This window comes from Cololabis saira, chromosome 12 (genome assembly GCF_033807715.1).
Source record: "Cololabis saira isolate AMF1-May2022 chromosome 12, fColSai1.1, whole genome shotgun sequence".
NCBI classification, from domain to species: domain Eukaryota; kingdom Metazoa; phylum Chordata; class Actinopteri; order Beloniformes; family Belonidae; genus Cololabis; species Cololabis saira.
This window is the reverse complement of record NC_084598.1, coordinates 12,080,586-12,105,846: the sequence shown is the minus strand read 5'-3', so window position 1 is coordinate 12,105,846 and position 25,261 is coordinate 12,080,586. Positions and strand designations below refer to the sequence as shown.

The window sequence follows — 25,261 nt, the reverse complement described above, 5'->3', positions numbered from 1 at the left end:
TATTTTATGAAGAAATGTTGATACAATCACCTTGAATATTTAAATTCAAAAGTACTTTATTAATCTCTGAGTCTGAGAGGAAATTAATTATTGCAGTAGTCTTCATAATTTAAGTCTCTTAAGAGATAAATTGCAGGTATACTGCTGTGGGCAGGAAGGATCTCCTGTAGCGGCCTGATTTTTATTTTGGAGCAGATTTCCGTATCGTCTGCATAGTACTGAGCTGTAGTAATCGTAGAATATCCATCCAACCATTTTCTATACCCGCTTTATCCTTTGCAGGGTCCCGGGGGTCTGCTGGAGCCTATCTCAGCTCATTACAGGTGAGAGGCAGGTTCACCCTGGACAGGTCACCAGTCCATTGCAGCCACATATATAGACAAACAACCAGGCATATAATACTCACACTCACACCTATGGGCAATTAACCTACTATGCATGTTTTTGGACTGTGGGAGGAAGCCGGAACACCCGGAGGGAACCCACGCAAGCACGGGGAGAACATGCAAACTCCACACAGAAAGACCCCTGCCAAGGAGTCGAACCAGGAACCTTCTTGCTGTGAGGCAACATTGCTAATCACCAAGCCACTGTGCTGCCCCTTTGTAGAATATGAGTTCAATTAAACAAGGAGAATAAACAGTAGATGTTTCATTTAAACAGAGTAAAACTGGCTTTGTTGGGTTTATTTTTGAAAAAATACACCATTTTAAGGTGGCTTGTCTAAGGCCAGAAAGACAGTTCAATTAAACAAAGTTCAAAGTTTTTTCATTTAAACTAAAATTAAAAAAAAAAAATATCTGTAAATGGTAGCACGACAATGAACATAAAACACTTAATAAGCCACAAGGCATGCACAGTCTGAAGTATCCCAGAGATTATGTTATACTTGTACAGTTGCATGCTGGTATATATTTCATACTATACCATATTATATCAAAATAAGCATCAAATCACAAATATTTTCTTCCAGAGCAGAATATCAATCCATGCAACCGTTGAAGAAAACGTGGGATGTAGAAGAGTGTGAAGAGATTGCTGGTAGAGATCTGGAGCACATCAGTATTCTGACAAGCTGAGACATCCATGACCAAAAAGTAAAGAGTGTCTCCCCCTGGTGGCAGGAAATGGTATTTCAGGCACGTTTCTCCAAAGACAAACCAGGGAGGTGCAAAGAGCACGCGCGCGCACGCACGTGCGCGCGCACGCACGTGCGCACGCACACACACACACACACACACACACACACACACACACACACACACACACACACACACACACACACACACACACACACACACACACGCTTTATTGGATAGAACAACACACAATTATGCCGCGGAGACACAAACAGAACTTTTAAGTGGAAATCTTGTAGGTGTGTCCTTCAAACACACTTGGCCTCCATGTCGTAGAGCTGGAGAAGGTCTGAGATCACAGCATCGATGTCTGCTTTGGTCACGTCTTCACACAGCACCTGTACACGCACAAACACACAACACAGACATCAGCTCCACAGCTGGCCTCGATAAATGGAGGACATCAAAGGTCCACACTCCATTTCAAACGACCCAGATTCTACGGCCCTGAGGGCTGAAGCACAAAACCATAACAAATCCTGACTTTTCCGTCTGACTTTGGAGCGAGTAAATCAAAGCTGTAACAAAGGACCTATCATTTTTTAAATTGTGTGACTATGGAAAACTGTAATTGCTCACACCATTTAATTAATGTTTGGCACTAACAAAAGACATTTCTGCCTTTGAAGACTGGCTGCAGCGAGATAATTTTTTCTGGTAATGTCACTTTGTTAAAAGCACAATAGAACAAGATTGCAGTTGTTTTGTGTTCTGCACGATTCCAAAAGCAGTAGTTATTTCAAGTACCCTTTTGGATCTCTGAAAATTGCACATGAAATCACGTCTACTAGATGTTATACAGGACCTCTGATAGATGGCAGCCTCTACATCAGCAAGGCGACTCACAAAATAATATGAACCTGATTGTTTCCCAGGAAATTTGATGTTCATTCGAACGTCATCTCAAAATACTTTGATTATGTGCAGTTTTAAAACAACACCAATGAAGGTTGTTTTTTTTCTCCATGTTAAAATACCTGTTTCATAAGAAGGGATATTTTATTTTGAGGAAGTATTATCTAGCTTTTGCAGTGTCTTGTCCCTACTATGGACAAAAAAAGACCCAAAGTAACTCTGAACTCCTGTCCTGGGTGTCTCTTGTGACAAACACATTTTAGGGAATCGTGTCACATCAGATCAACAACGATGGAGTTGCCTCACAGAGCTACTGTGGACATCATGGCAGAGGTGACTAAGACACGCAGTAAAGTAATGATGAGAAGCGAGGAAGAGAATAATATAAAAAACATTTGTACAGGTCAGAAAACATTTAGTTTTTGTGGCTCAGCATTTTACACATTCACCACTGCATCATCAATTAAATATAAGGTTTAAATGACCTAAAAATAACTACATTCAGCGTTTATTTATTCCACAGACGAAACCAAGCGCTTTGGGTATTAGATTACAACCTCCATCCATCCGTATTCCTCAGCTCATCTGGGGTCGGGTTGCGGGGGCGGTTGCCTAAAGCAGGGAATGTTTGGTATCCCAAGGTGTCCCCAGGCCAGCCGAGAGACATAGTCCCTCCAGCGTGTTCAGCGTGTCGGTTCTCACAGAGACCACATCATTCTGGATGCCGCACCAATCCCTTCGCCAGTCTTCCACTCCATTCTTCCCTCACTCATAATCAGAGAGATACTTGAAGCCCGAGAATTGGGGAAGGATCAGATCCCCGACCCGGTGAGGGTACTCCACCCTTTTCCGGCTGAAGATCATGGTCTCAGATAGATAGAGGTGCCTATTCACATTCACTCTCTCCAGTGAGAGCTGCAAGTCTGGGTCTGATGAAGCCAACAGAACCACATCATCGGCAAAAAGCAGAGACCCAATTCTGAGGTCACCAAATCTAATTACCTTATCATCACACGAGGCGGTTAGGAGAAGGGCATACGTCCAAAGGGCACGGAGAGCAAACAAAATATTCTGATAGTTCAGAAATGAAAGAGATGCTTATTTGGATGAACATGTTTGGAATATTAGGGGACAATAATTTCATCCGGTTATTCTGGTCAGTTACTCTTCCAGTGCAAAGAAACATATTTCTAGGCCAAAGGTGAGAACACATGCTTTAATAAAAACATCTGAGGCCCATCTTTGTTTTCTTATGGAAACACCCTGAGATTCAATCCTTCATGTGCACCTTTAAAAGCACTGATGCAAACTTCTGTTACTGAAAAAACAGTGTCTTTAGAATAAGAGGAACAACACTGGATCACTTCCTCTCCACTAACATAGGAACTGTTAGTTTCAGTTCAGTTTTCCACCAAACCGGTTCCCGGGCTGGTTCTGGTCCAATGCTGATGCTGGTGCACAACTCGTTCAACCTGCAAACAAGCTGAGAACCGGTTTGCTCTTTCATAGCTCGGGTGCTCGGGAAGGCAGTAAAATCTCAGCTCTTGACCACCACGGGCCGCCAACATGGGTCCACATACCCACTCAAAGATGCTCAAGAGTCTTGCTATCATGCTATTGCCATTGGTCTTAACAACTCAGCCGCCCTCCGCTTACGTAAGCGGTTCTTTCCTCTATCCCAGCAAAGACTTGGTGTTACCTTGAAAATGTTTTTTCTGGCCCGGAGCCAGTTCTTTGTCTATGAGAACAGAAAGCCCAGTTCCGAACACAGGACTGGCACAAAACCAGCCCTGGAACTGGTTTGGTGGAAAAGGGTTGACAGTTGAACTGTCAGGTGTAAAATAAAAGTGCCATCAACAGGTGATTGTTTGCTGCTGCTGCCCAGCAACTGATGTTGTCTATTTTCATTTTATGAACAGTAACAGAACTCCATTTGTAGCATCAAAGACTTACCACCTTAAACTAAGTTCATAAAAACGATGCTTCATGCTTTATTAATTAATTCTTGATTAGAATTGATCCATACGCATCATATTCACCCTCATTTTTTATTATACTTTACTTATTTATGTCAAAAGGGAACTATAGTTTTCCAATCTAAAACACTGAGGGAAAATAAATGAAATGAATAAAATAAAAATAACTTCACGTTTAGAGACGTGGCTTCAGTCTCAAGAGATCACCAGGAATGTGGTGCGTTGTGTTGTAGTTGTTGTACCGGTATATTAACTGCAGCATAGGCTAGTAACACAGATCAGATCCTTCACAGTTACATGCCCACGATTATATTATTTGTTGTTTTCAATCACTATGACCCATATTCCTCTACTTTACCCTTCTGTCTGCAGCTTCTCTCTGTCTGAAAGTCAGGTAGAAAGAAGTTGTATTTTGGTAAAAGTTCCTGTCTCCATGTCTCAGTGAAACACATAAAGCTGCATTCCCAATATATCTGCTATGTCCTCTTCAATGCCCCAAATTCATATATTCCATATTATTTGATGTTATATATTAGTCTCAAGTTCTTTTGATGATCGAGGGAAGTACCGTGCTGGTAGAGTACACTACATTCTTTCTGTATAGTTCAGACACAAATCTTCTTGGGAACAATGCAACAAGTTTTTCCACATCTGCATTTGGGTATCTTCTGCCATTCTTCCTTGCAAATCCTCTCCAGTTCTGTCAGATTGGATGGTGAATGTTGGTGGACAGTCATTTTCAAATCTCTCCAGAGCAGCTCAGTTGGGTTTAGGTCAGGGTTCTGGATGGGCCAGTCAAGAATGGTCCCAGAGTTGTTCCGAAGCCACTCCTTTGTTATTTTAGCTGTGTGCTTAGGGTCATTGTCTTGTTGGAAGGTGAACCTTCAACCCAGTCTGAGGTCCTGAGTTTTCTGTGAGGATATCTCTGTACTTGGCCACATTTATCTTTCCTTTGATTGCAACCAGTCGTCCTTTCCCTGCAGCTGAAAAACATGCCCATAGCATGATGCTGCCACCACCATGTTTCACTGTTGGGACTGTATTGGGCAGGTGATGAGCAGCCTCTGCTTTTCTCCACACATACCGCTTAGAATTAACGGCAAAAAGTTCAATCTTCAACACCGCTACGAAAAAATGGCGGAAGCTCCGGCCGGCGGAGTTACACCGTGTCCTAACTGCATGCGATGCGAGCAAGTGTCAGCGACAAAATCAATTCCATTGCTTTATTTTCTATTGGACTGTCCTAACTGGCCGCAGTGACGCAGCGCGACGCGGCGCCGTTTTGAGCTGAACATTTGTCGGACGCCCTGCTTCTATTTTCTTCCTGTCGCTCGCGTTGAAAGCCGGTTGAAAGCGCTGTAGGAAACGGTCATGGATGAGGAACGGCTGATCCAGTTAGTTGAAATGAGAAGTTATCTCTATGATACCTCCTCATTTCACTACAAAAACCTCAATAAAGTGGCAGCTGGCTGGAGGGAGATGGACAGAGAGCGTCCGATGTCACGCAGTTGTTAGTTGTGGGCATGGTTTGCATTTTCGTTACGTAACGAAAATCTGCAGAATCTGAACGGCTCGTAGAAGTCACATCACACTGGATGGCTCATCCGGGCGGCTGTACAGACATTGCAGAATTTGGTTGCTTTCCTCCTTCTCTGAGTTGGCAGGCTGAGGGGAGACCACTTTATATATGTTAAAGCAAGAGAAAACGTGTTTTTCATAATAGGTCCCCTTTAAGAAATGTTCCTTAATAGTAAAAGTAAGACCATTTCCACGTGCACAATGTAAAGAGAATTCCAGGTATTGGGCCTGAACTGCTACACAGCCTAAAAAAAAACATCGGTGGAGCTATACAGATCAATTAGTTTGTTTGTTTTTTTTAAATAAAACTTTCATTTGCAAGATAACGTATAGATTGGACCACGGAGCAAGGGAGAATGGTCACATGTTCTCAAAAGTCCAGATTTAACTTGTTCTGGGGGGGGGTGGGTGCATCAGACTAAGAAGAGAGGTGGATGAACAGGTAATACACCCATCAGGCCTAGCGTCTGCTGTGTAAACCTGTGGGGTCAGTATTATGATCTGGGGTTGCTTCAATTGGTCAAGTCTGTATCCCATAACATTATAGGTGACCTTAAAATGCAGAATGGCCAGGTGTTTCTGTCAACATGTGTGATACCATGGGTGTGTTCCAGGATAAGAATGTGGTCATTTATCGGGCTCAAATTATGAAAGAGTGGCTCAGGAAGCATGAGACATCAGTTTTACGGACGGGGACTGGTCCTCACAGAGTCCAGACCTGAAACCTGTTGAGAAACTTTGAAGTGCGACAGAGAGGACCTGATGCAGTGGTCCAAGTCGTCATCAATAAAAGTCCTTGGTAAAAAAAAATTAATGCAACTCATAAATAAATGCATATGTGAAAGAGAAATGTTAGGTTTGTCTGGAAATAGACTTTGGGAAACTTCTTATCAAGACGATACCGCGACAAATTAAAACTCTAATCAAAGCTGGAGGTGGTCAAGAATATTTAACTATTTTTTGGGCCTGTCAGCTTAACTTCCCATTCTTTGCAAGGTCATGTGAATTAATCTTTTTATTGTAGAGCCTTCTATAATTACAAACACTGACCTGCCACCACTCTCTCTCTCCAACAGACAGCTCCACTCCGTAGCTGTTCAGGGCCAGGTACAGGGCTGCGATGGCAATGTGTTGTGGTGTGTGGCGCACACACATGGCACCGTGGTAACAGTCTCTCAGCAGCGCCCAGGAAGTCTCCGCCACAGGGGTTCGAGACCAAGCGTGCCGATTTACGAGTGACTTCACAGACAGCAGGTAGTGGAGCAAATACTGCAGAGAGGAAGAAAAGACACACAGTCGGGCATTCATTCATGTCTGTTTACGTCAGAAAACAATCCACTGATGTGGAAACCGTGATCAGCTACTGGCAGGGATGTGATGAGAGGGCCAAAAAAGGCAGCAGAGGTATGTTTTAGTATCATATGCACCAAATACTCAGTGTCCAGGGGGATGAAAGCTTCCCTCGTGGATCCCATGATACTTCCCAACAAGTCTTTTGCTTTTTGCTTCCAACAAGAAATGTAATTTTGGTTGTTAGCAACTATGGAGTCAAGAGCAGTTTTACAACACCATCATCAGCTTTTGTACTTTTTAACTGACTCAGTCAGCATTTTACAGGACGACCCACACATGCACCTATTAGCAGAGGTGTACACAGAAAAACATCAGCAGGCGCTGAGTAAGTGTCAACATAATCCGTATGGTTACGTAACAGCGGGTAATGAGGACAGCGGTCACAGATGTCCAACTTTAGTCTTTGTTGCCACAGTTTGCTGAATCAAATTCTGGCTCAAACGTGGATGCAAAGATTTGAGGTTTTGAGGTTATTTACAGATGTTGCAAAACCTAGCACCGATAACGTGATCTGCTGAAATCGTGTGTTGGACTGGAAGCCCGAGATGTGTGCAAGCCTGAAGCATTAGCTCTGCCCACCAGCACGCCTGCTGGTGTGTGAGGAGTCAGAAAACAACCACGCTAAATCTCCTAGTTTTCGAGGAGTCTGGAAAGCGTCTAGAGACAACATCTGTTGTATTAGACACTATATAAATAAAATTGAATTGAATTGAATAGTTTTCAGGAATAGCATCTCCTTGTGCCTCTAAACCCAAACCCACTGAGACACACACGGAGACTGGAAATGAAATAGAAAACACAAGGATACATGGATGTGCGCGTGCACACATGCACCCACACTATTACCTTGTGAGGGTGTTCAAAGGAGACATGGAAGTTGAGTTGTCGGAGGATGAGGAGCTCACACTGCACCACGCTGTCCCTCAAGTCCCAGAACTCCTTGTCACACTCCAGAGGAGCGCTGCCTTTGTTGAAGTACCTGCAAGAGACGCACAGAAGAAGAGCCGACTCAGGGACACAATGCCGACATATTAACTCTATCAGCTATCTTTATCAACTCATCCTTTTGCACAAAACATCCAAATCTGCTAAGAAAACTATCAGCTTTTCTGAAAGAATATTCATGAAAGCCAAACGTTTATACCAAACACGTCTTTTCATAGACTGTTACTGCAGACATTTCTTGTTGTAAAAGTAGAATAACTGAAATAACTGAAAGACATCCCTACTGTTTTGGCTCAGTGCGTGAGGACATGTCTCGCTTTCCTTTCTAATGAATGCAAATTGCCTGTTGTTCCTGGAAGTTGAACGGTTGGTGGTCTGCTGTTTTTATAAAATGAAAGTGACTTAGAAAATGACAGCTTTGGTTTATATAAAAATAAGCAAAAAATCCATAAGAAATCTCCATGAAAATATGAAGCAATAGAATATATTTCATTACAAAGCATTTATTGAAGCATGAATGACACAATTGTCCATTTTCTGACATTTATCCAGCACTGGGTTGAGGGGCAACAGCAGATTTATAATCCCTATCATGACCATAATTGAGAGCTGGAACGTACATCAACTGGTAAATCGAGAGCTTTTTTCCACTAAGCTCAGGTTCTCTTCAACAAAGTGGACCAGCACAGCATCCCAACGCACTGCTCTATTCTACCCCACTGATGACTGGGACCCCAAGACACCTGAACGCCTCCACTTGAGGCATCAAGTCATTCCCAGCCCACAGGCTAAGAGTTACTTGCTTTACAACAGTACTTTCACTGTCACCGGTGAAATGTCATTGTGCACAACGTGGCAGTGCTGCATATACTCCTCACCGTGCACATTACCTGTGGCTGACGTTAATGATGTCACGGGTCCTGACGTGCTGCTCCTCCACTTTGCCAGCCAGGTACACACAGCTCATGGCCACCAGGTACGGTTCATACACACGGACGCTAGCGCGCTGGAAGAAGCGGTGGTACAACACACAGGCTGTGGCCACCGGCACTGAGCGCATACAGAGCTTCACGCCTGAGCAGTAAAGGGAGCAGGTTCTTCATTTGATAAACAAACATATATGTATTTCCATCTCGAATAACATCAAATAACCCTTCATTACACATTAGAATCATCATTAGGAATCTGGGCAGGAGCACAGAACCCCAGCTGACATGACCTTGGCTAAGTGTAACAAATCGTAAATTGGTCTACAACTACAACCTTCAGTCAGTCAGTGCTTTGAACAACATATTTGGATGTTTAAAGTGACATCCAACTCAGGAATTGTGAAAAAACACAACCCTACCAAGATGTTTGGGGGAACCAAGTTCTGACCAAATGCTGTTGACATCAGATCAAATTTGTGGGGTGTGGGACATCTTTATGTCAACTTAATTTCATATGTCGGTGGTGACATACTGAAAAGGGTTGTGCAAAGCTGTAACACTCACTTGAGGAGGCTGGTGTGTAAACTGAAACAGCTGCTATGTACCATTGAATGGAAGGTAATCTTCTTTAGCACTTTTATTTCTGGGGCATTTTGACCAAAAAAGTAGTATTAATACCTCATAGAACTTTAACCCAGCTGAGGTTGATCTACTCATTTAAAAAAAAAAACGGTTTAAAGCCATATTTAAGCCATAACTTTCCAAAATAACCGCTGCTTTGACTAGACTTTACTATACTATATATATGTGTGTATTGCACTCCGATATACACCGCTCACTTGTGGTGCCATTATACCAGTGCTAAAATGAAAAAAACTACAGGTGGCATACAATGATGCTTTTAGAATTTTTCTAAAACTCCCTAGGAAGTGGTCCTCACTCCTGGTCCTCGAGAGCCGCTGTCCTGCATGTTTTTGATGTTTCTCTGCTCCAGTAAACCCTGATACAGATGACTGTGTCACCAACAGAACTGTGCAGACCTGGAGGAAAGATTGGTGATGACCACTAATTAGAATCAGGTGTGTTGATGCAGGGAAACATCAAAAACATGCAGGACAGCGGCTCTCGAGGACCAGGAGTGAGGACCACTGCCCTAGATGGACAAGTGCAAGTGAAATGTTTGTGACCAGTGATGTTCCCACTTTCCATGCTGTACTGAGGAATTTTATGTTTAGATTTATGTGTAGACTGAAGGAGTCAAACAATGTTTTAATTATGGCCTTAACAGAGAGACTACACAGAGCGATACAAGGTTCTCCTCCTATTTCTGGAAACACGGGAGGAAATGTTTGTATGTTTTTAACTAATTTGAACGGCACAAGTGAATCTCTTTCTCTTTGTTTTTAATATCTGTGTCTTTGTATCAGGTTTTGTATTCTGGACCCAGTGTCAGCAAATAAAGTTTATCTAATACTGTTCTTTATTTTAACGTGCTTCATTTTTAGTGGTAGGTTGTTGGGGTTTTTTGTTGTCTTCTTGTTTTTTTTTTATTAGATACAAAAAGAAAACCACTGTCCGAGCAGCCCCCACCTGTCTCCATGATGAAGCGACACACGCGGAAGTGAAGCCTCGTTTCCCGGGCCGGGTCAGCCTCTCCCTCCCGGCCGCTGCTGCTCCTGTCCGGGCCTGGAGCTCGCTCCGCGGCGGCGGGGAGCCGAGAAGACGGGCCCTCCATGTGGACCTGGACCACATAGAGCCAGCCAGAAAAGAAAGGAGGGAGAGAAGCCTGGATGTTTTACAGAGCTGACAAGGATAATAGGGGCTATAACTGCGATTCGGGGTGAACTCACTCAACTGCCAGGCAGTCATGCAACTGACAGGCTCGATGTGCGGTCAGGAAACGGACACAATCCCAAAACATTCAGTCCATCTAGTTATCTGGATGAGCTCAAGTCTAGACAGCAAACATCCACTCACATGTGCAGCCACAGTCTGCGAGACTTTGTTGCCGGAAGCAAACTCCATACACTTCCGGTAGTTTCAAAACAAGACGGACGCTTACACTTCGTGTGTGTGTGTGTGTGTGTGTGTGTGTGTGTGTGTGTGTGTGTGTGTGTGTGTGTGTGTGTGTGTGTGTGTGTGTGTGTGTGTGTGTGTGTGTGTGTGTGTGTATATATATATATATATATATATATATATATATATATATATATATATATATATATATACATATAAGAAATATATGGGGTCTTTTGGGCCTGGTATATCACATTTTATGTCACTGCTCTATTATACTACACTTCCGGTTATATCTCCCAAAGTAAAATGCCGCGTTCCATTTGTCCTCGAAAGTCGGAATTTCTTAGTTCCCAGTCGGAATTTTCAACTGGAACGCCCCTCGAAGTGGGATTTCCTACTGGGAAAGTGGGATACGCTTCACCACCCCCGAGTTACCATTCCAAGATGGCTGCCATTCCCAGTCCCAGTTCCGATTTCCAAGATAAATGGAACGCGGCAAAAGACTTGTTGATATTTATAGATAGTAAATCGTTAACAAAAACTAAACTAAAACGAACTGCGTGTCGTTTGAAAACACTTTTCGATGCCATGTATAAAAACACAATAAAAAAAAACCTCATGCAAGCATTATTCTTATTACGTCCACTGTCCTTTCTTAGTTGCATCGCGTTGCTATGCAACAAGAAGTGGGGCAGACTCGGAGATTGAACGCTGTAAACAAAGAAATGTCGTCCAATTACTCGGCAAACCAGGTAATATGAACATCTTTGCGGATAGAAATGTAAAACATCTGGCTTCTCTGTTTCACGTGTTGACATTACAGCTTTCATGTCCCACTTCCCAGTATGACGGAGCCTTCAACCCGCAGAAGCTGCAGAACTGGGGTGGACTAAACACTTCAAAGAGGTGCAGAGGTTTTTTCCTTTGGGTTATATTGTGCTCCCGTTTGCCTGGTGGGTATGGGCATCTGTAGATGGGTTACAAGAGTGTAAGTGTGTCTGCATGTGTCTGTAGGCCAACAGCACGGGTGGGCCATACCTCCTTCATTGCTGACGACAGAGGGCATCTACTCCCAGGAAAGGTGAAGGTGAGACTATCAAATATTGTTCTCCCTTTTACTCTGTTTTTCTAATTGAATGCATCATCTGTTAATCCTGATTTAACTCCCTCACCTTTTGCACTTCTGCATGTGCTTTACTACAGAGGGGCAGTTCATGGTCAGACTTTGTGGGGACCTGGGATCTACCTGCTCGTACCCCATCACAACACATCAACGCCACTTCTCGCTCTCAGGAGGGTCTCAAAAGGCTTAAGTCATGGGGGATTCACCCACAGCAAAGCAGCGGGCCTCTGCCACACAGAGGCAGCAGAAGCACAGATAAACTGCCCGATGTTGGCGAGGAGGTCAGGCCCACACAAACAAAATTCGACATCCACTGTGTAGTACAGATCCAAGCTCTGCTTTACATTTTTACTTCATCTTAAAACCCAAAGATTTTGCCAGAGTGTCTCACAAACGGGGCTGAGAAATCAAAGTTGTTGTGTAATTTTCAAATAGAAGATATCATTGTTTTAAAGTAAATACTGACCTTTTGAGCTAAAATCTAAAATATTTTTGAAATAAGAAAAAAGGGTGCTCCTATCTAAAAGGACAAATTGACACAAGTCCCTTGTCTGAGGCCATGGGGAGATCATTGGTAACTTTCACCTTTACCGGTTCGGTACTATATGATCCAGTCTCTACTTTAACTCCTTAAACAGGTCATTCCTGTGTAAGAGGCATTGAATTGCATATTTAATAAAGTTGATAAATTGCTTAATAAGAAGCTAAGAGCCTGCGGGCGGTGTTCTTCACCAAGAATGCAGAGTGTCAGAATAAAAAAACAACGACCACTAGCTTTGCTCTGCTGTGAAAATCACAGAAGTAACAGAGGACAACGACCTTCTTCCGCTTGGAGACAATAAAGCCTTTTTACTGTGGTGTAATGGCTACATGCCATGTTAATCTTACAAAGTTTAACCTATTACCCTAACTTACATGTCAATTAATAGATAAACATTTTACTTTTAAAGAGGTTAAACAGATATTTCTGAGGAACTTGTGATAGTAAGTTAAGGAAACATTGATAGAAAGGTAATGTTATCAAGTCAGTAATCCAGTCATTACGCAGGAATGTAGACTTTGAGCTTGCTGACATATGATTGACCTGGTCGGAGGTTAGCAAGTAAAGACGTATCAACAGATGAGTCATGATGGAATGCAATACATTTAGATCAGCAGTGTTTTTAGGAATTCACGTTTAGATTTCGGTGACAAGTTGAATTCAAGTTATTCAAGTCATTTGAGTTCTGTGCAGTCTGTTTTTATTCTATAAGTCTGTCTTCATTATTTTATTGATTGTATTTGATGTTGTACGGCGACCTTGAGTGCCTTGAAAGGCGCCCTATAAATAAAATGTATTATTATTATTATTATTATTATTTATTATTAAAGTTACATTTATTGCTTCCATAAACTCATGGTCAAACTAGAACAAATGAGACTAGAAGCATTATCTTAATGGGATTATGCAAGTCTTTGTGTTACTTATTAAAGATAAAGAATACTGTCTTTTTTAAAAACAATGTATTTCTATCTCCATGTTTTTAGATCAGTTCAGGTCCCCTTATTGTCATCTGTTCTCGTTCCTTTAGACCAGTGGGGGTGTACAGCAGGACGGTGCTGCTCAAACTCTGCAGCTGAAGCCCGAGCGTCTTCTCAGAACAGCCCCTCCTTCACTGGGAGCGACAGAGCTGCCAGCCAGGGCAATGATTCACAAGCAAGAGTGGCCGGATCGCCAGATGAACGAGCTGCTCTTGCTGCAGCGAAGAACAAGCCACTGAGCCAGCGCTCTGCAGAGGCTTTGACGCCTGGAGTTGGCAAAGGAACAGCACACCATCATCCTCCAGTCAGAAACAAGGACATACAACAACACTAGTAAACATCATTGAGTTCTTAGTATGTTGAGAAAACACCTAAAATAATAAAAGCATTTTAAAAATGACAATTTTGAATAGCTGGATTTAAACAACTTTGCTTTCGGGACAAATCAATATGATGTCACTTATTCCAGTCTAAAATGTCACATTGTTCAGTATAACGAGTTCCAGCCTCTCAGAGGAAATGCAGGGTAACAAAAGGTATTGTTGTCTATAATGGATGTACAAAGACTCACAGTACGGCAGCTGCCACTTTATCAGGTTGGACTAGAAACACTTTGACTGTATATCAGTATATGTTAATAGAACATCAGGCCCTTTATTCTCACCAAAGTGAAGAGGTGGTCTGGAGACATGCTTCCTTTGTATGTGAAATATAAGAGTTGAAACAAAAAGATTATTTCAGAACCTTATGCATCTGAATTATGAAAGTTTGACTTAAAGTGGGTATACCATCCTAGAAAGGGAGGTGAAAAAGTTAACTATTTTGCATTGAACTGCATAGTTTTTCATAAATTCCATGTTCAGTATTCTCTAAGAGGGTCAAATCCCCTGGCTTCATAATGCAGCAAAGAATGAATGTGTGATGTCACTGTCACTAACAATATCTTGTTGTAAGCACTAGAGAAACTGATGTAACCAGCCGAACATCATGCCATCTATGGATCCAGCCATTCACCACACATCGTACCCTGGGTGCCAAGACTTGAATTCACTCTCCTTTTTCCATTACCTAAACATAAAGCGGTAAACAGACTGAAGTTTGTGAACGGCCACCCAGAATCATGGATAGCATCATGGATAGCATCTTAATGCTGTAAAAAACCATGTTGAAGGCTAGCTAAAAAAAAAAAAAAAAGCAAATTCCAAAAAATACCTGGATTTGCAGGGACTGCTTTACGTGGTTTTTCTAAAGCAGGACACGGATGGATGAACAGACAATCAACCCCTACTGATGGATGTAGCTAAGCAAACTCTCTCATTCGAACGTCAAATGCCGTCTTGTGCATTTCAAAATTGTTGACATCCCACATATTCCATGTGTAGTTTCCACTTGGAATTTCAGATCTGACCTGTTAGGCTCGGTTTAAAAGGAACCAAGGCCAGTTCACCCAGTTCCTGCAGTTCATTTGAGCTTGTTTGAGAGCTGTCAGCCAGTATATTATAACACTGCTCACACTGATTTTGAAAGCTTTTGTTTGACTCTGTCTGGATGGCTAATATCAAAGTTACATGTTTGAAAAATGAATAACATTTGACTTCTTACAGTCTTCAAACTCTGTTCACACATGATATGATTAACTTGTTCCCTATCACTGCATCTGACAGCTGGTCAGGCTTTGGTTGTCAGGGTAACTCCTTCAAATGTTTAGCACCCAAAATGTTTGGTTTTCATTATGAGTAGGGGAAAGGCATCTTATATTTTCAGTGACAATGTTGTGATTTATTTAAATGTGTTCCCTGGCATATGACACATATAAAACTATATCACTTAAAGTTCAATAGACAATTTATTTGGATGATTCAAGGTGCATTGCAGAAATTTTAAAAACAAAGAAATGGCCACTACAACCCCCATCTAACATGTTCACACACAAAGTTTTAAATATCTGAGGTAGCAATGCTTTTAGATTAGCCAGAGCTGACGAGGGAAACAAACAAAGTGAGTACGCTGCAGAAATGAACAGCATGGATACACATGTGTAAAAGTCTTGGAAGCCTGTATGGAAAATCTCTGACGTACCAGATAGTTCAGAAGTCTGACATTTGGAGGAGGAATAATAGGGAATATAGTATAAAACAGAAATCAATTATACAAACAAAAACAAGAACACAAGTGACTGTATGGGTTCTGCTTGTCATCAACACCGGAGCATTAATCTCACCACCAAAAAAGAAGGCACACCAGTTTCACAATAAAAGTTTTTAAAAAAGAACATGCCATGCGTTTGCTTGCATGTTTATGGCTGATATCAATCAATTCTCTTTGTCTCTGGAAAGACAATGCAGTATGACGTAGTGTGGTTGAACGTCTCCAGATCGACAGCGTCACCGAGGCTATTTCAATGCAGAAACAGTTCAACAAGGCACAATGATTACAATCATTCATTTGCACACATGGTCCAGCAGATCAGAAAGTTAACCCTGAATAAGGCAGTGAGACAAATTAACACCTATCTGTGGTTCGAGGACGCACTCGGCTTTGTTGTGATCCTGATTTTCTGAATGACAACCCAGTCCTTCTGTTCGGCTGTGACTAGAATCCTCAGGCATGAAGAAGGAATACTATATTTTATGTCAATTTCTTGCCTCTCAAACCTACCGTTCTCCATCGCCCCCATCGACTGGAATGTTTTACAACTCTTTGCTGTCTCAGTAGTGATCACACCATGGCCTATCTCCACCTGAGCAGAACTCAGCAGGTCTTTCTCCTTCGATCCCGTCTCCACATATATCCCTGTGACCACAGTTGGTTCTAAAAACACGACAGTCAGGTAATTTCCTTTTTCTGGGGAACGCCCCCAGAAGAATCCCTCCCCGGCATCCCACGCCATCTGGGGAGAGTGTTTTTTGTACGTTGACATATCAGAGTAAACCACAGCAGAAGGATTAGAGTACACACCTTCCTCAAAGAACTGGTCCTTAAGCTTGTTATGCGTCCCCTTGAATGAGGAAAAGGTCCCCATGTGTTGGAACAAGGACGGCTTGAAGAGAATCTGTTCTTTCTGAGTCATTGCCTCTCTGAAGTGGCTCATTAACCAGTCGCAAGGCATTTCCTGGTAGAAGAGGAAGAGGAAGCGGGCCAGTAGGGGAATTTGGGTTGACTTGTAAAGTTTGCCAATGTAGCCGAGATATGAAAATTCCAACACTGCCCAGTTAGGTTTTTTTGCATTTTGCTCCTCGATGCGTTTCTTAATGGTGGTGAGGAAGTTTTTTGCAGCAGAGATGTCATCTTCCACCTGGAGGTAGTACTTCCCAAGACCTGCACTGTAGTAAATCAAGAAGGAATAGTCCACGTTCTGCTTTGAGCGGAAACTTACGCGTTCAGGAGCATCGTTGTAATTCCTCTTAATACCTTAAAGACAACAAGAGATGCTGTTATTTAATACAACTATTGCAGTATCAACAAAGCGATTATTATATGAATGTGAATACATTTAACCACCAAGGACGACCGCGCCCACTGCACCTGTAAGAGGTGGGTACCAGTCCTCAGGGACGTGGATCACCACAAGCTGGCCTTGTTCCAGCTCTGGTGCAAATGCTGTCTTGATCTCGCTCACGGTAGAGCTTCTCCAGGTAACGTCAAACTCTGCTAGCAGCACCACCACAACCATGGAGGAGCGCTCTTCGGGAGACGACTGAGAGAAGAGGGACCGTAGCGTGGGGACAAGGTAGCTGCCCTTCGTCCTCTTAACTGATGATAATCCCACTGTTAAAAACCCTGTGGACAGAAAAAGAAAAGCTGGGATATTACACAGTTTTAAACATTACAACTTAGTCACAATTATGAAATGTATTTGATTTAAATTCTGAACTCTCTAATAAGAGTATGGGGTTGAGCAGATCATTTTCAGATCTTAAGAGACCACACATCTGGCTGAAACTCACACAATCAAATGTGACTTCAGAAGAAAAATAAATGGAGGATCAACATCACGTGTGGTGAACATGTTAAAAAGGCTCCTATGTTTTGAAGTGCATGGGTTAATCTTTTCTTTATTCCCTTTGTGCAGATATCTTCCATTTGCTGCCACATTTGTAAGCCATAAATCGACATAACCTGTTGGTGACGTTGCCCCACGAGCTGGTTCCTAATATTATAATATTCCTCCTCAAACCTATACAAGACCAGTACCAGTGCTCAGGACAGGAAGGCTCTCCAGCATGTGATAAAAACAGATTGATCCATCTGTGGAGCAACCTTCCCAGCACTCACAGACATCATCAGGGTCCCGACGAGGGCCCAGGGACAATACCCATCCACAACCCAATCTGCTCCCACTCCCGCCATCGGAAAGACGCTTCAAATCGCACACATCCTGGCTCTTAACTAGCTTTTTTTCACTTGTCGCCACTCAGGAAGCACCATCATTGTTATGGTGAAGCACCCCCACCCCACACGCAAGACACATACACACTTATACATGCACGCATACACACACACACACACACACACACACACACACACACACACACACACACACACACACACACACACACACACACACACACACACACACACACACAAACACAATTGCACTTGTGTTTGTGTTTGTTTGACTGAACGTCAATGCTCCAGACAACCTTCCAGCACCACGCCCAAAGTAAATATTTGCACACCACTGCTTGATGATGTGAAACAGTTGGGCGAGGTTTGTCATTTATAAAAATGTACCTCCATTTGCACTACAGCTCAAACGCAAGCGGCGTGGGAAGCACAGCACGCTCCTCGACAGCAGAGGGAGGGGCCGGAGAAATGGTTTTGGACATGAACGTTGTATGCATTCAAATATTCTGGCCGGCTACTGGATTTTTTGGGCAAGTTTCCAAAATGTTCTCTCCTCCACTTCTTCTCCGATGACGGGAAAAGTCTTTGACTTACTCCTGGCTCTCCTAAAATAAACAATCATCTCCTTTGTTTTTGTTCACATTCAAGATAAGATGATTGCTCCCACACTGTGCCACAAAGACAGTCCGCCACTTCTCTGTGCTCAGTCTTTTGCCCACTGATACACCCCACAAATGCAGAGTCATCCGAGTATTTCTGCAGATGACAGGGCTCATTTGTACTGTCTGGAAGTCTGAGGTTCTTTTGGCTCCCTCCATTTGCATCCAAGGAGGAGATAAAGTTGAATTCGCTGTCCCTGTCAGCTGCTTTGCATGTTTCGGTTGATTCTACTCTGAGCATGCGTCTGTGTCATCAGCCGTTTGTCTGTTGTCTCGATCCAGCCAGAGTCAAAGCCGTCCAAGCAGAAGCTCTCTCTAGAGATTGTGGAAGCAGTTGAAGTGAAGAGCGGCTATCAAACTGAGGGATGACCATAATGACGTGCGGGCGGGGCCTCTGACTTGTAATCACTTGTCATTTGTCTAAAGTTTGGTTAGAGGAGTCTTCAGTCAGGACTAGCGAGGGTGTGCTCTCACATACATGTGCTGTACCTCGTTCCTCTCCTTCAGGGATCAGAAGTTGTAAAGTTTTCTTTCAGAGTACAAGGCTGCAGACTAAGTGGAGTGGATTTTCTGTAAGATGAAGACTATCACATCAGTGCTTATTTCCTGAGGCTTCATTAAAAGGGCTTGGCAGTGTGGAAAAAGAACCGTAAAAACACTTTGAGCTTACCTGATTATATCAAGTCATTCTGTGTGACTTGATTTAATCAGAAATGCTCATATTTCTTTCTGTAGTAGGCAGACTCTGCTGTTGGCTCTAAACTTGTCACCCTGGAGGAGGTGGTGGAGGACGGGATGTCGGCAAAGCTGCTGGCTATCACGCACAATCCCTCTCACCCCCTCCACAAAACACTGGACAAGCTGAAGAGCAGCGTCAGCAACAGACTCGTTCAACCCCGCTGCTCTAAGGAACGATACAGGAAACCCTTCCTACTTACTGCGATTAAATTATCTTTATAAATCTGCCTGTCACCTCTCCACTTCGACTCTTGCCACAGCACCATATCTAGGAATGTATTATTATTATTATTATTATCTATTTATCTTGTGTTTCATTTTGTGTTTTTATCTTATTTTTAACAAAAAAATTCTACCTCAGTATTTTATTCTATTGTATTTATACCAGACTGCTATGACAACAATTTCCCTTTGGTGAGTGAGTGAGTGAGTGAGTGAGTGAGTGAGTGAGTGAGTGAGTGAGTGAGTGAGTGAGTGAGTGAGTGAGTGAGTGAGTGAGTGAGTGAGTGAGTGAGTGAGTGAGTGAGTGAGTGAGTGAGTGAGTGAGTGAGTGAGTGAGTGAGTGAGTGAGTGAGTGAGTAGAGAGTACAGACAATAGGGCTTGGTCGCCAAGTTGCATTCTGGAATGCGGCGGCCATGTTGGCAGCCTCGTGAGTGTAAACAAACAGCAGTGTAGTAGGAGTGTAGTAGCACCAAGTGAACAGACGGAACGCAAAAGAAAATGTTAAAATGTCGGAAAGGAACTGGGGCCTCATGTACGAAACGTGCAGCGCACAAAAAAACGTGCGTACGCAACTTTCTACGCTCACCGTCGGTTGTTCGAAAAGTGATTTGAACGTAGAAAGTTGCGGTCCCTCACTCACACATTAAGGCTGGTGTACGCACTTTTCTGAGATTTTGTCCGTTGGCGACACTCACTGGTGATGCAGTGAAGTGCAGAATATGAGGAAGCGAAACATCAACAATAAATTCGCGAGCACACATGAAGGACACGACAGTCCCCACATCACCAGATAAATTACACACGAGTGGAGCTGCATGATCTGAACATACAACTAAAGCCAGGAGCTCAATGATGGAACCTGTCAATCACAACGGCAGCCTTGGCTCCGTTAGAGGAACCTGCTGATGGCAGGATCAGGAGCGAGTCTTCAGGGACCACACTGATCTGCTGGTCCAGGACTAAGACTGGACCATCAGCTGGTTTAGTCTGGACCTGCTGGTCCAGGACTAAGACTGGACCATCAGCTGGTTTAGTCTGGATCTGCTGGTCCAGGACTAAGACTGGACCATCAGCTGGTTTAGTCTGGATCTGCTGGTCCAGGACTAAGACTGGACCATCAACTGGTTTAGGTACCAAGAGGATCTTCTGGATCTCTGCCCTGAACTGGACCAGCTGCTCCGGTTCAGATCAACATGATGCTTCAGCTGGAGCTGCTGACAGGTCGGACATCTCTCAGTCGCCATGACAACCGTATGGGACGACTACTCGAGATAAAAGCCAGATCCTAAAACATCCCATAACTGTGTCTGGACAGAAAAACATTAAAATACATTTTGCAGCAAAAACTCGGTTCTGTAAAGTTGTCTTTTAAAATAAAACTAAGATGTCACGGAAAGGTTGGTTGGTACGAACTGATGTGACTCAGCAATGAATGAATGAGTTTGAATGAATTAAGTTTTTATTGAATGTTTAGGCAACTCGAGTCGGCGGCAGGTGCTGCAGGACTCCAGAAAGTGTTACTCCGGTAATGGACCGGGACCCAGACCGGTCTCTCCTCCTGCGGATGCAACACTCCGAGTTACAGCAACTTTGCTCTTTATTTCTCACGTTTGCACCTCGATAATCACGTCGGCACAAGTTGTCTTTCTGCAGTGGAGGAATCAGATCGTGATGCTTCATGTTTTAAATATAAGTTTATGTTGTTCACATTGTTATACTTATGAGAGAGTTGATCGCGGACATCCACAATGTGTAAGACTCAATAAACGTGTACATTGGTCTTAATCAGTTAGTATATAATACATGTGACAATAAAGCGGAACGAGGAGCCGTTTTTCATCCCACCAACTTCAGTTATTGTGTCGGTTCTTAAAATACAAACAAGAAAAGCAGAGTGTAATGATGTAATGATAAACTATAATGATGCCCATAAACATTCACAAATCCTTACGATCACAATAAAACCACAACTCTTCATGGAACGCAACACATAGCAAAGAACAGCAATCCCCATAATGTAATGTAGCTTAAATGGGAAGAAATGCCCCCATATAAATAATTTTTTCCAGGCCTCAACTTTTGACAGGACTGTCTCCAGCTCACAGCCGATGGTTTTTTAATTTGTTTTACTTGTTTTTGCAAGTTCCTTGTTAGGATGATCGGTTTGTAATGGATAATTATCTTCATTATCATATTCAAATATATCTACATGAGGGAGGAGACAAGGCGGAGTGTCATGTTCCTGCATGTGCGCTCAAATCCACGTTGATTGTGATGTTCAAAGAATGATGTTCAAAGAAAGAAAGATGTTCAAAGAATCCACGTGCGTGGATTTGGGCGTACGCACAGTTTTGAGAATCTGAATTTTTTTTTGCGTACGCAAGAATTCCATGCACGGATTCACGTTGAAATCCACGCACTTTTTGTACATGAGGCCCCTGGAATTTACCGGGATACCTTAAACAAGGAAGCCAGGGACCGAAGAACGACGAAGAGGGAGCACAACACAGTGCAGTGGTCCGAAGAGCAGCTAAGGTAGCTTCCAACATGGCGGCTCCGCCAAGTGATGACGTTAAGACGACCAAGCCCTATTGTCAACAATTGATTATGATGACACTACAGTTGTTGGTAGTGACGTTATTGAATATTTTTATATAGGGACCGCAATTTGTAGATAGTCCCTAAGTTAGCATCATACAGCCAATTGCGTATTGACATCAACGTCTTTTGTGCAGTTTAGAGTCTCGTTTTGATTACAGTTGGCTTGTAGCTTATTGGCTATGTTTCAGTGGTTGGACATAGGCAACATTCATGCTTTTACATTTCTTTATTTAAGAGTTATTAACTTTACCGCTCCCTGCGCTGCTGAGCTCAAAACTGTTTCCGGGTCACGTGAACCCGACCAATCTTAAAATCAAATTCAGTCCTGTGGCCCGTTTTTTTTTTTTCATTTGGTATTTTTGATTTGATTCTAAAATTGAAATATGAAAAAAACAGGCATTGTTTCGTTTTTTGTGTTAAATAAAAAAAAATGAAAAAAATAAATAAAATGTCACTTTTTCATTATTTCATTTTTGATTTACAATTGAAAATATAAAGAACGAATGATACAGGGATTGATGGCATTTTGTCTAAAGGGATTTCCACTCTGTGACGATACAGCAACTGTCCCGTCCCACTCACTCTGATGAGAAGCTGGCGCTCCGGCCAGCAGCTGATAGGACACGTTGATAGGCAGGTAATCCATCTGTTCAACCCAGCACTCTTTATTGATCAGCCTATCCCCTTGCCAGGTTAACTCTGCTGGAGCTGTATCATGTGATTTCACCAAGTCCTGGAAAAACAAACACAAGTCCAGCTATTATTCTGTCCCCCCTTCTCCCTCCCATGTCACACCTTGATGTGTTTGAACTTTGATGCCTTTAAATGTGTGTGATGTCGCCGCGGATCCTTTATTTGCATTTGTTGCTGCAGTTATATTCTTTCTTCTTATATTTAGTTATATGGAGTTAACAACAGTAACACGTATGTTTTCAGTACGTAATAATCCAGCAGGACGGGCCATGAGCCTGTTACAGGTGAAGGATGTTAGAAGAAGACTGTAAACCAAGACCACGTGTGTGTTGCAAGCTGGTTCAGTAAACACCACAAACTGAGTTTCATGTGTGGACAGTGATTTGTTTTAGGAAGATGCAACAATGTGTTAATGTTTAATCTCATGATATTGAGCCTTCTTGTGTGTGTGCGTATGTGTGTGTGTGTGTGTGTGCGTGTGTGTGTGTTCTCACAGTTGCGAGGAAGTCTGAATGATTTATGAAGTACAGTGCGGTGATGAAGAGCAGCGCTGCCAGAGCCACGTTCTTCCTCTTCATCAGAAGCCGTTGCATTTTCTATCAAACACACACATACCACATTATTGCATCTATTCTGTACATCTCAGCCGCTGCAGCAGTAAATAATTCAGTGAAAAGTTGATGAATGTTTCAGCAGGTTAGAGCTGTGTGACGTGAAGACTATAATAACCTGTTCTGCTCCGTGTGGCACCGTTAAGCTCTATTGTGTATAATGATCCTGCAGGACATTACTCCGCAGGATGGACACGCTGCTTCTATGAACAACTCGTTGCCACACGTTTCTGCGGGCACTGACAGGACCTGGTGGCTGAAACAAACCTTTGAGCAAGGGTTATTACCGCTCACACTAATTTTAGCTCGTGCCCTTTCTGTTCAAGTCGTGCTATAAGTGGCACAGCCGCCCCAGCTAAACTCCCAACAACGCACCCAGGGGAGAAGAGAGGGGCTCACCCTCTCCGACGAGACGGGGCAGGTGAACCAGGGGGCTGTTTTAGTGCTGAATAATAGCTAAGACCAATTTCCGTCGGAAAAAAAAAGTTGAGAAAACACAACACACCAGCCGAGAAATAACCACACAAAAAAACCGACCTGTCAGCAACAAGTATTTTATCATGATATTATAGTCATTACCTTTCTTTCACATACATTTATGAAAGATACATAAAAAAATAATAAATAAAATCTGAAACTTACCGTGACAGCTGAATTTCCCCGGTTCTGCTATCCGACAATGTACTTCTAAGGCACTTAAGACAGTGAAAAGGGGCCAGCGGTCGGGCGTCTAACCTACATCCTACCTGACACATCACACACCAGAGCCGCTGCTCGCTCGGAGCGCGAGGCTCGTCCACGAGGCTCGTCCACGAGGCGGGCGTGTCGTCACCGCTCAGCGGGCTCTCCGCCTGCGCCAACATCCCTGCCCGTACACTTCTCAAGAAAATAAATTCATATTAAAAAATGACAGTCTGTATCAAACAGGATTTCCAGAGTGCCCCTGTCCTACACGACCGCCGCCCTCCAGGTATTATTTGTTTATTTGTTTATTTATAGGATCCCCATTAGCTGATGTCGCGACATCAGCTAATCTTCCTGGGGTCCCCAATGCAATTTTAAAAGAACATACATACACACATTTATCGAGTCATCATATACACAAACAGCAAACTTTCTGTCTAAAATACATTATTGGTACAAAGAATGCATCATACAGTCATTACAATACCACGAAATATAACCCACAAATAAATTCCTGTAATAAATTATAGCATGTGATATATTTGTTACTCATTGAATTTTATGTAAAAAGTCTTTTGCTACCTTTTTAAAACTGTATTTTGATGTAATATTTTTGATGTTATTAGGTAATGTGTTCCATCCTGTGATAGCTCTGTATATAACAGTGTGTTTTAAAAAGTTTGTTCTTGGCTTAGGTGCCAGTAAATTATCATAACATGATTGTCTGGTTGGATATTTATTGACATTTCTAGTGAACACTATCTGATCGGCAAAATATTGTGTTTTTTTACTATTAATCAAATTCCTCATGAAAGTAAGGAAACTTAATTTTAATCTGTCCACCACCAACAGCCATGATAAATGCTGATGCATTTTAAAGATATTTGCATGCAGTGAACAATTTAAAGCAGCACAATGTAACTTTGCAACCTTAATATAATATTTCCAGAGTCATTGTGATGGTACATCAACTTCCAACAGGTTTAATGACCCCTCTGTCATGGTCTGAGGGGTCTGTATCGCCTTCACTGGCACTATGTAACTTTGAGGTGGATGGTAGGAACCCTTCCACACTATTGGTAAAGCACTACCGCTTTTGTCCAAAGGAGCCGCCAAACTCAACAAAAGCTGAAAGTTACATTGTGCTGCTTTAAAGCAATCCTAGCTGCTTTGTTCTGTGCAATTTGAAGTTTTTTAATATCTTTGGTGCCTGCAGATGACCAAATAATGGGGCAATAGTCCAGATGGGACAACACTAGAGCCATAA

General features: G+C 42.7%; 3 protein-coding genes across 3 annotated transcripts; 1 reads left to right on the top strand and 2 right to left on the bottom strand.

Moving 5' to 3' along the window:
* Positions 1-649: 649 nt before the first annotated feature.
* On the bottom strand, positions 650-10,794 carry ccnq (cyclin Q). Its single transcript, XM_061735555.1, has 6 exons — positions 10,626-10,794; positions 10,366-10,516; positions 8,737-8,920; positions 7,748-7,880; positions 6,599-6,817; positions 650-1,477 (listed from the first exon to the last, which is right to left on the bottom strand). Exons 2-6 carry the CDS (start codon positions 10,508-10,510, stop codon positions 1,388-1,390), a joined length of 771 nt encoding a protein of 256 aa, XP_061591539.1. The 5' UTR covers positions 10,511-10,516; positions 10,626-10,794; the 3' UTR covers positions 650-1,387.
* Positions 10,394-14,203, top strand: cfap126 (cilia and flagella associated protein 126). Its single transcript, XM_061735556.1, has 6 exons — positions 10,394-10,809; positions 11,454-11,546; positions 11,639-11,700; positions 11,809-11,881; positions 11,998-12,198; positions 13,489-14,203. The coding sequence occupies exons 1-6, from the start codon at positions 10,753-10,755 to the stop codon at positions 13,675-13,677; spliced, it is 675 nt and encodes a 224-aa protein (XP_061591540.1). The 5' UTR covers positions 10,394-10,752; the 3' UTR covers positions 13,678-14,203.
* A 1,062-nt stretch (positions 14,204-15,265) lies between these two features.
* LOC133456876 (alpha-1,3-mannosyl-glycoprotein 4-beta-N-acetylglucosaminyltransferase C-like) lies at positions 15,266-24,109 on the bottom strand. Its single transcript, XM_061735554.1, has 5 exons — positions 23,953-24,109; positions 23,194-23,295; positions 22,589-22,739; positions 16,964-17,218; positions 15,266-16,849 (listed from the first exon to the last, which is right to left on the bottom strand). Exons 2-5 carry the CDS (start codon positions 23,290-23,292, stop codon positions 15,948-15,950), a joined length of 1,407 nt encoding a protein of 468 aa, XP_061591538.1. The 5' UTR covers positions 23,293-23,295; positions 23,953-24,109; the 3' UTR covers positions 15,266-15,947.
* Positions 24,110-25,261: the final 1,152 nt, after the last annotated feature.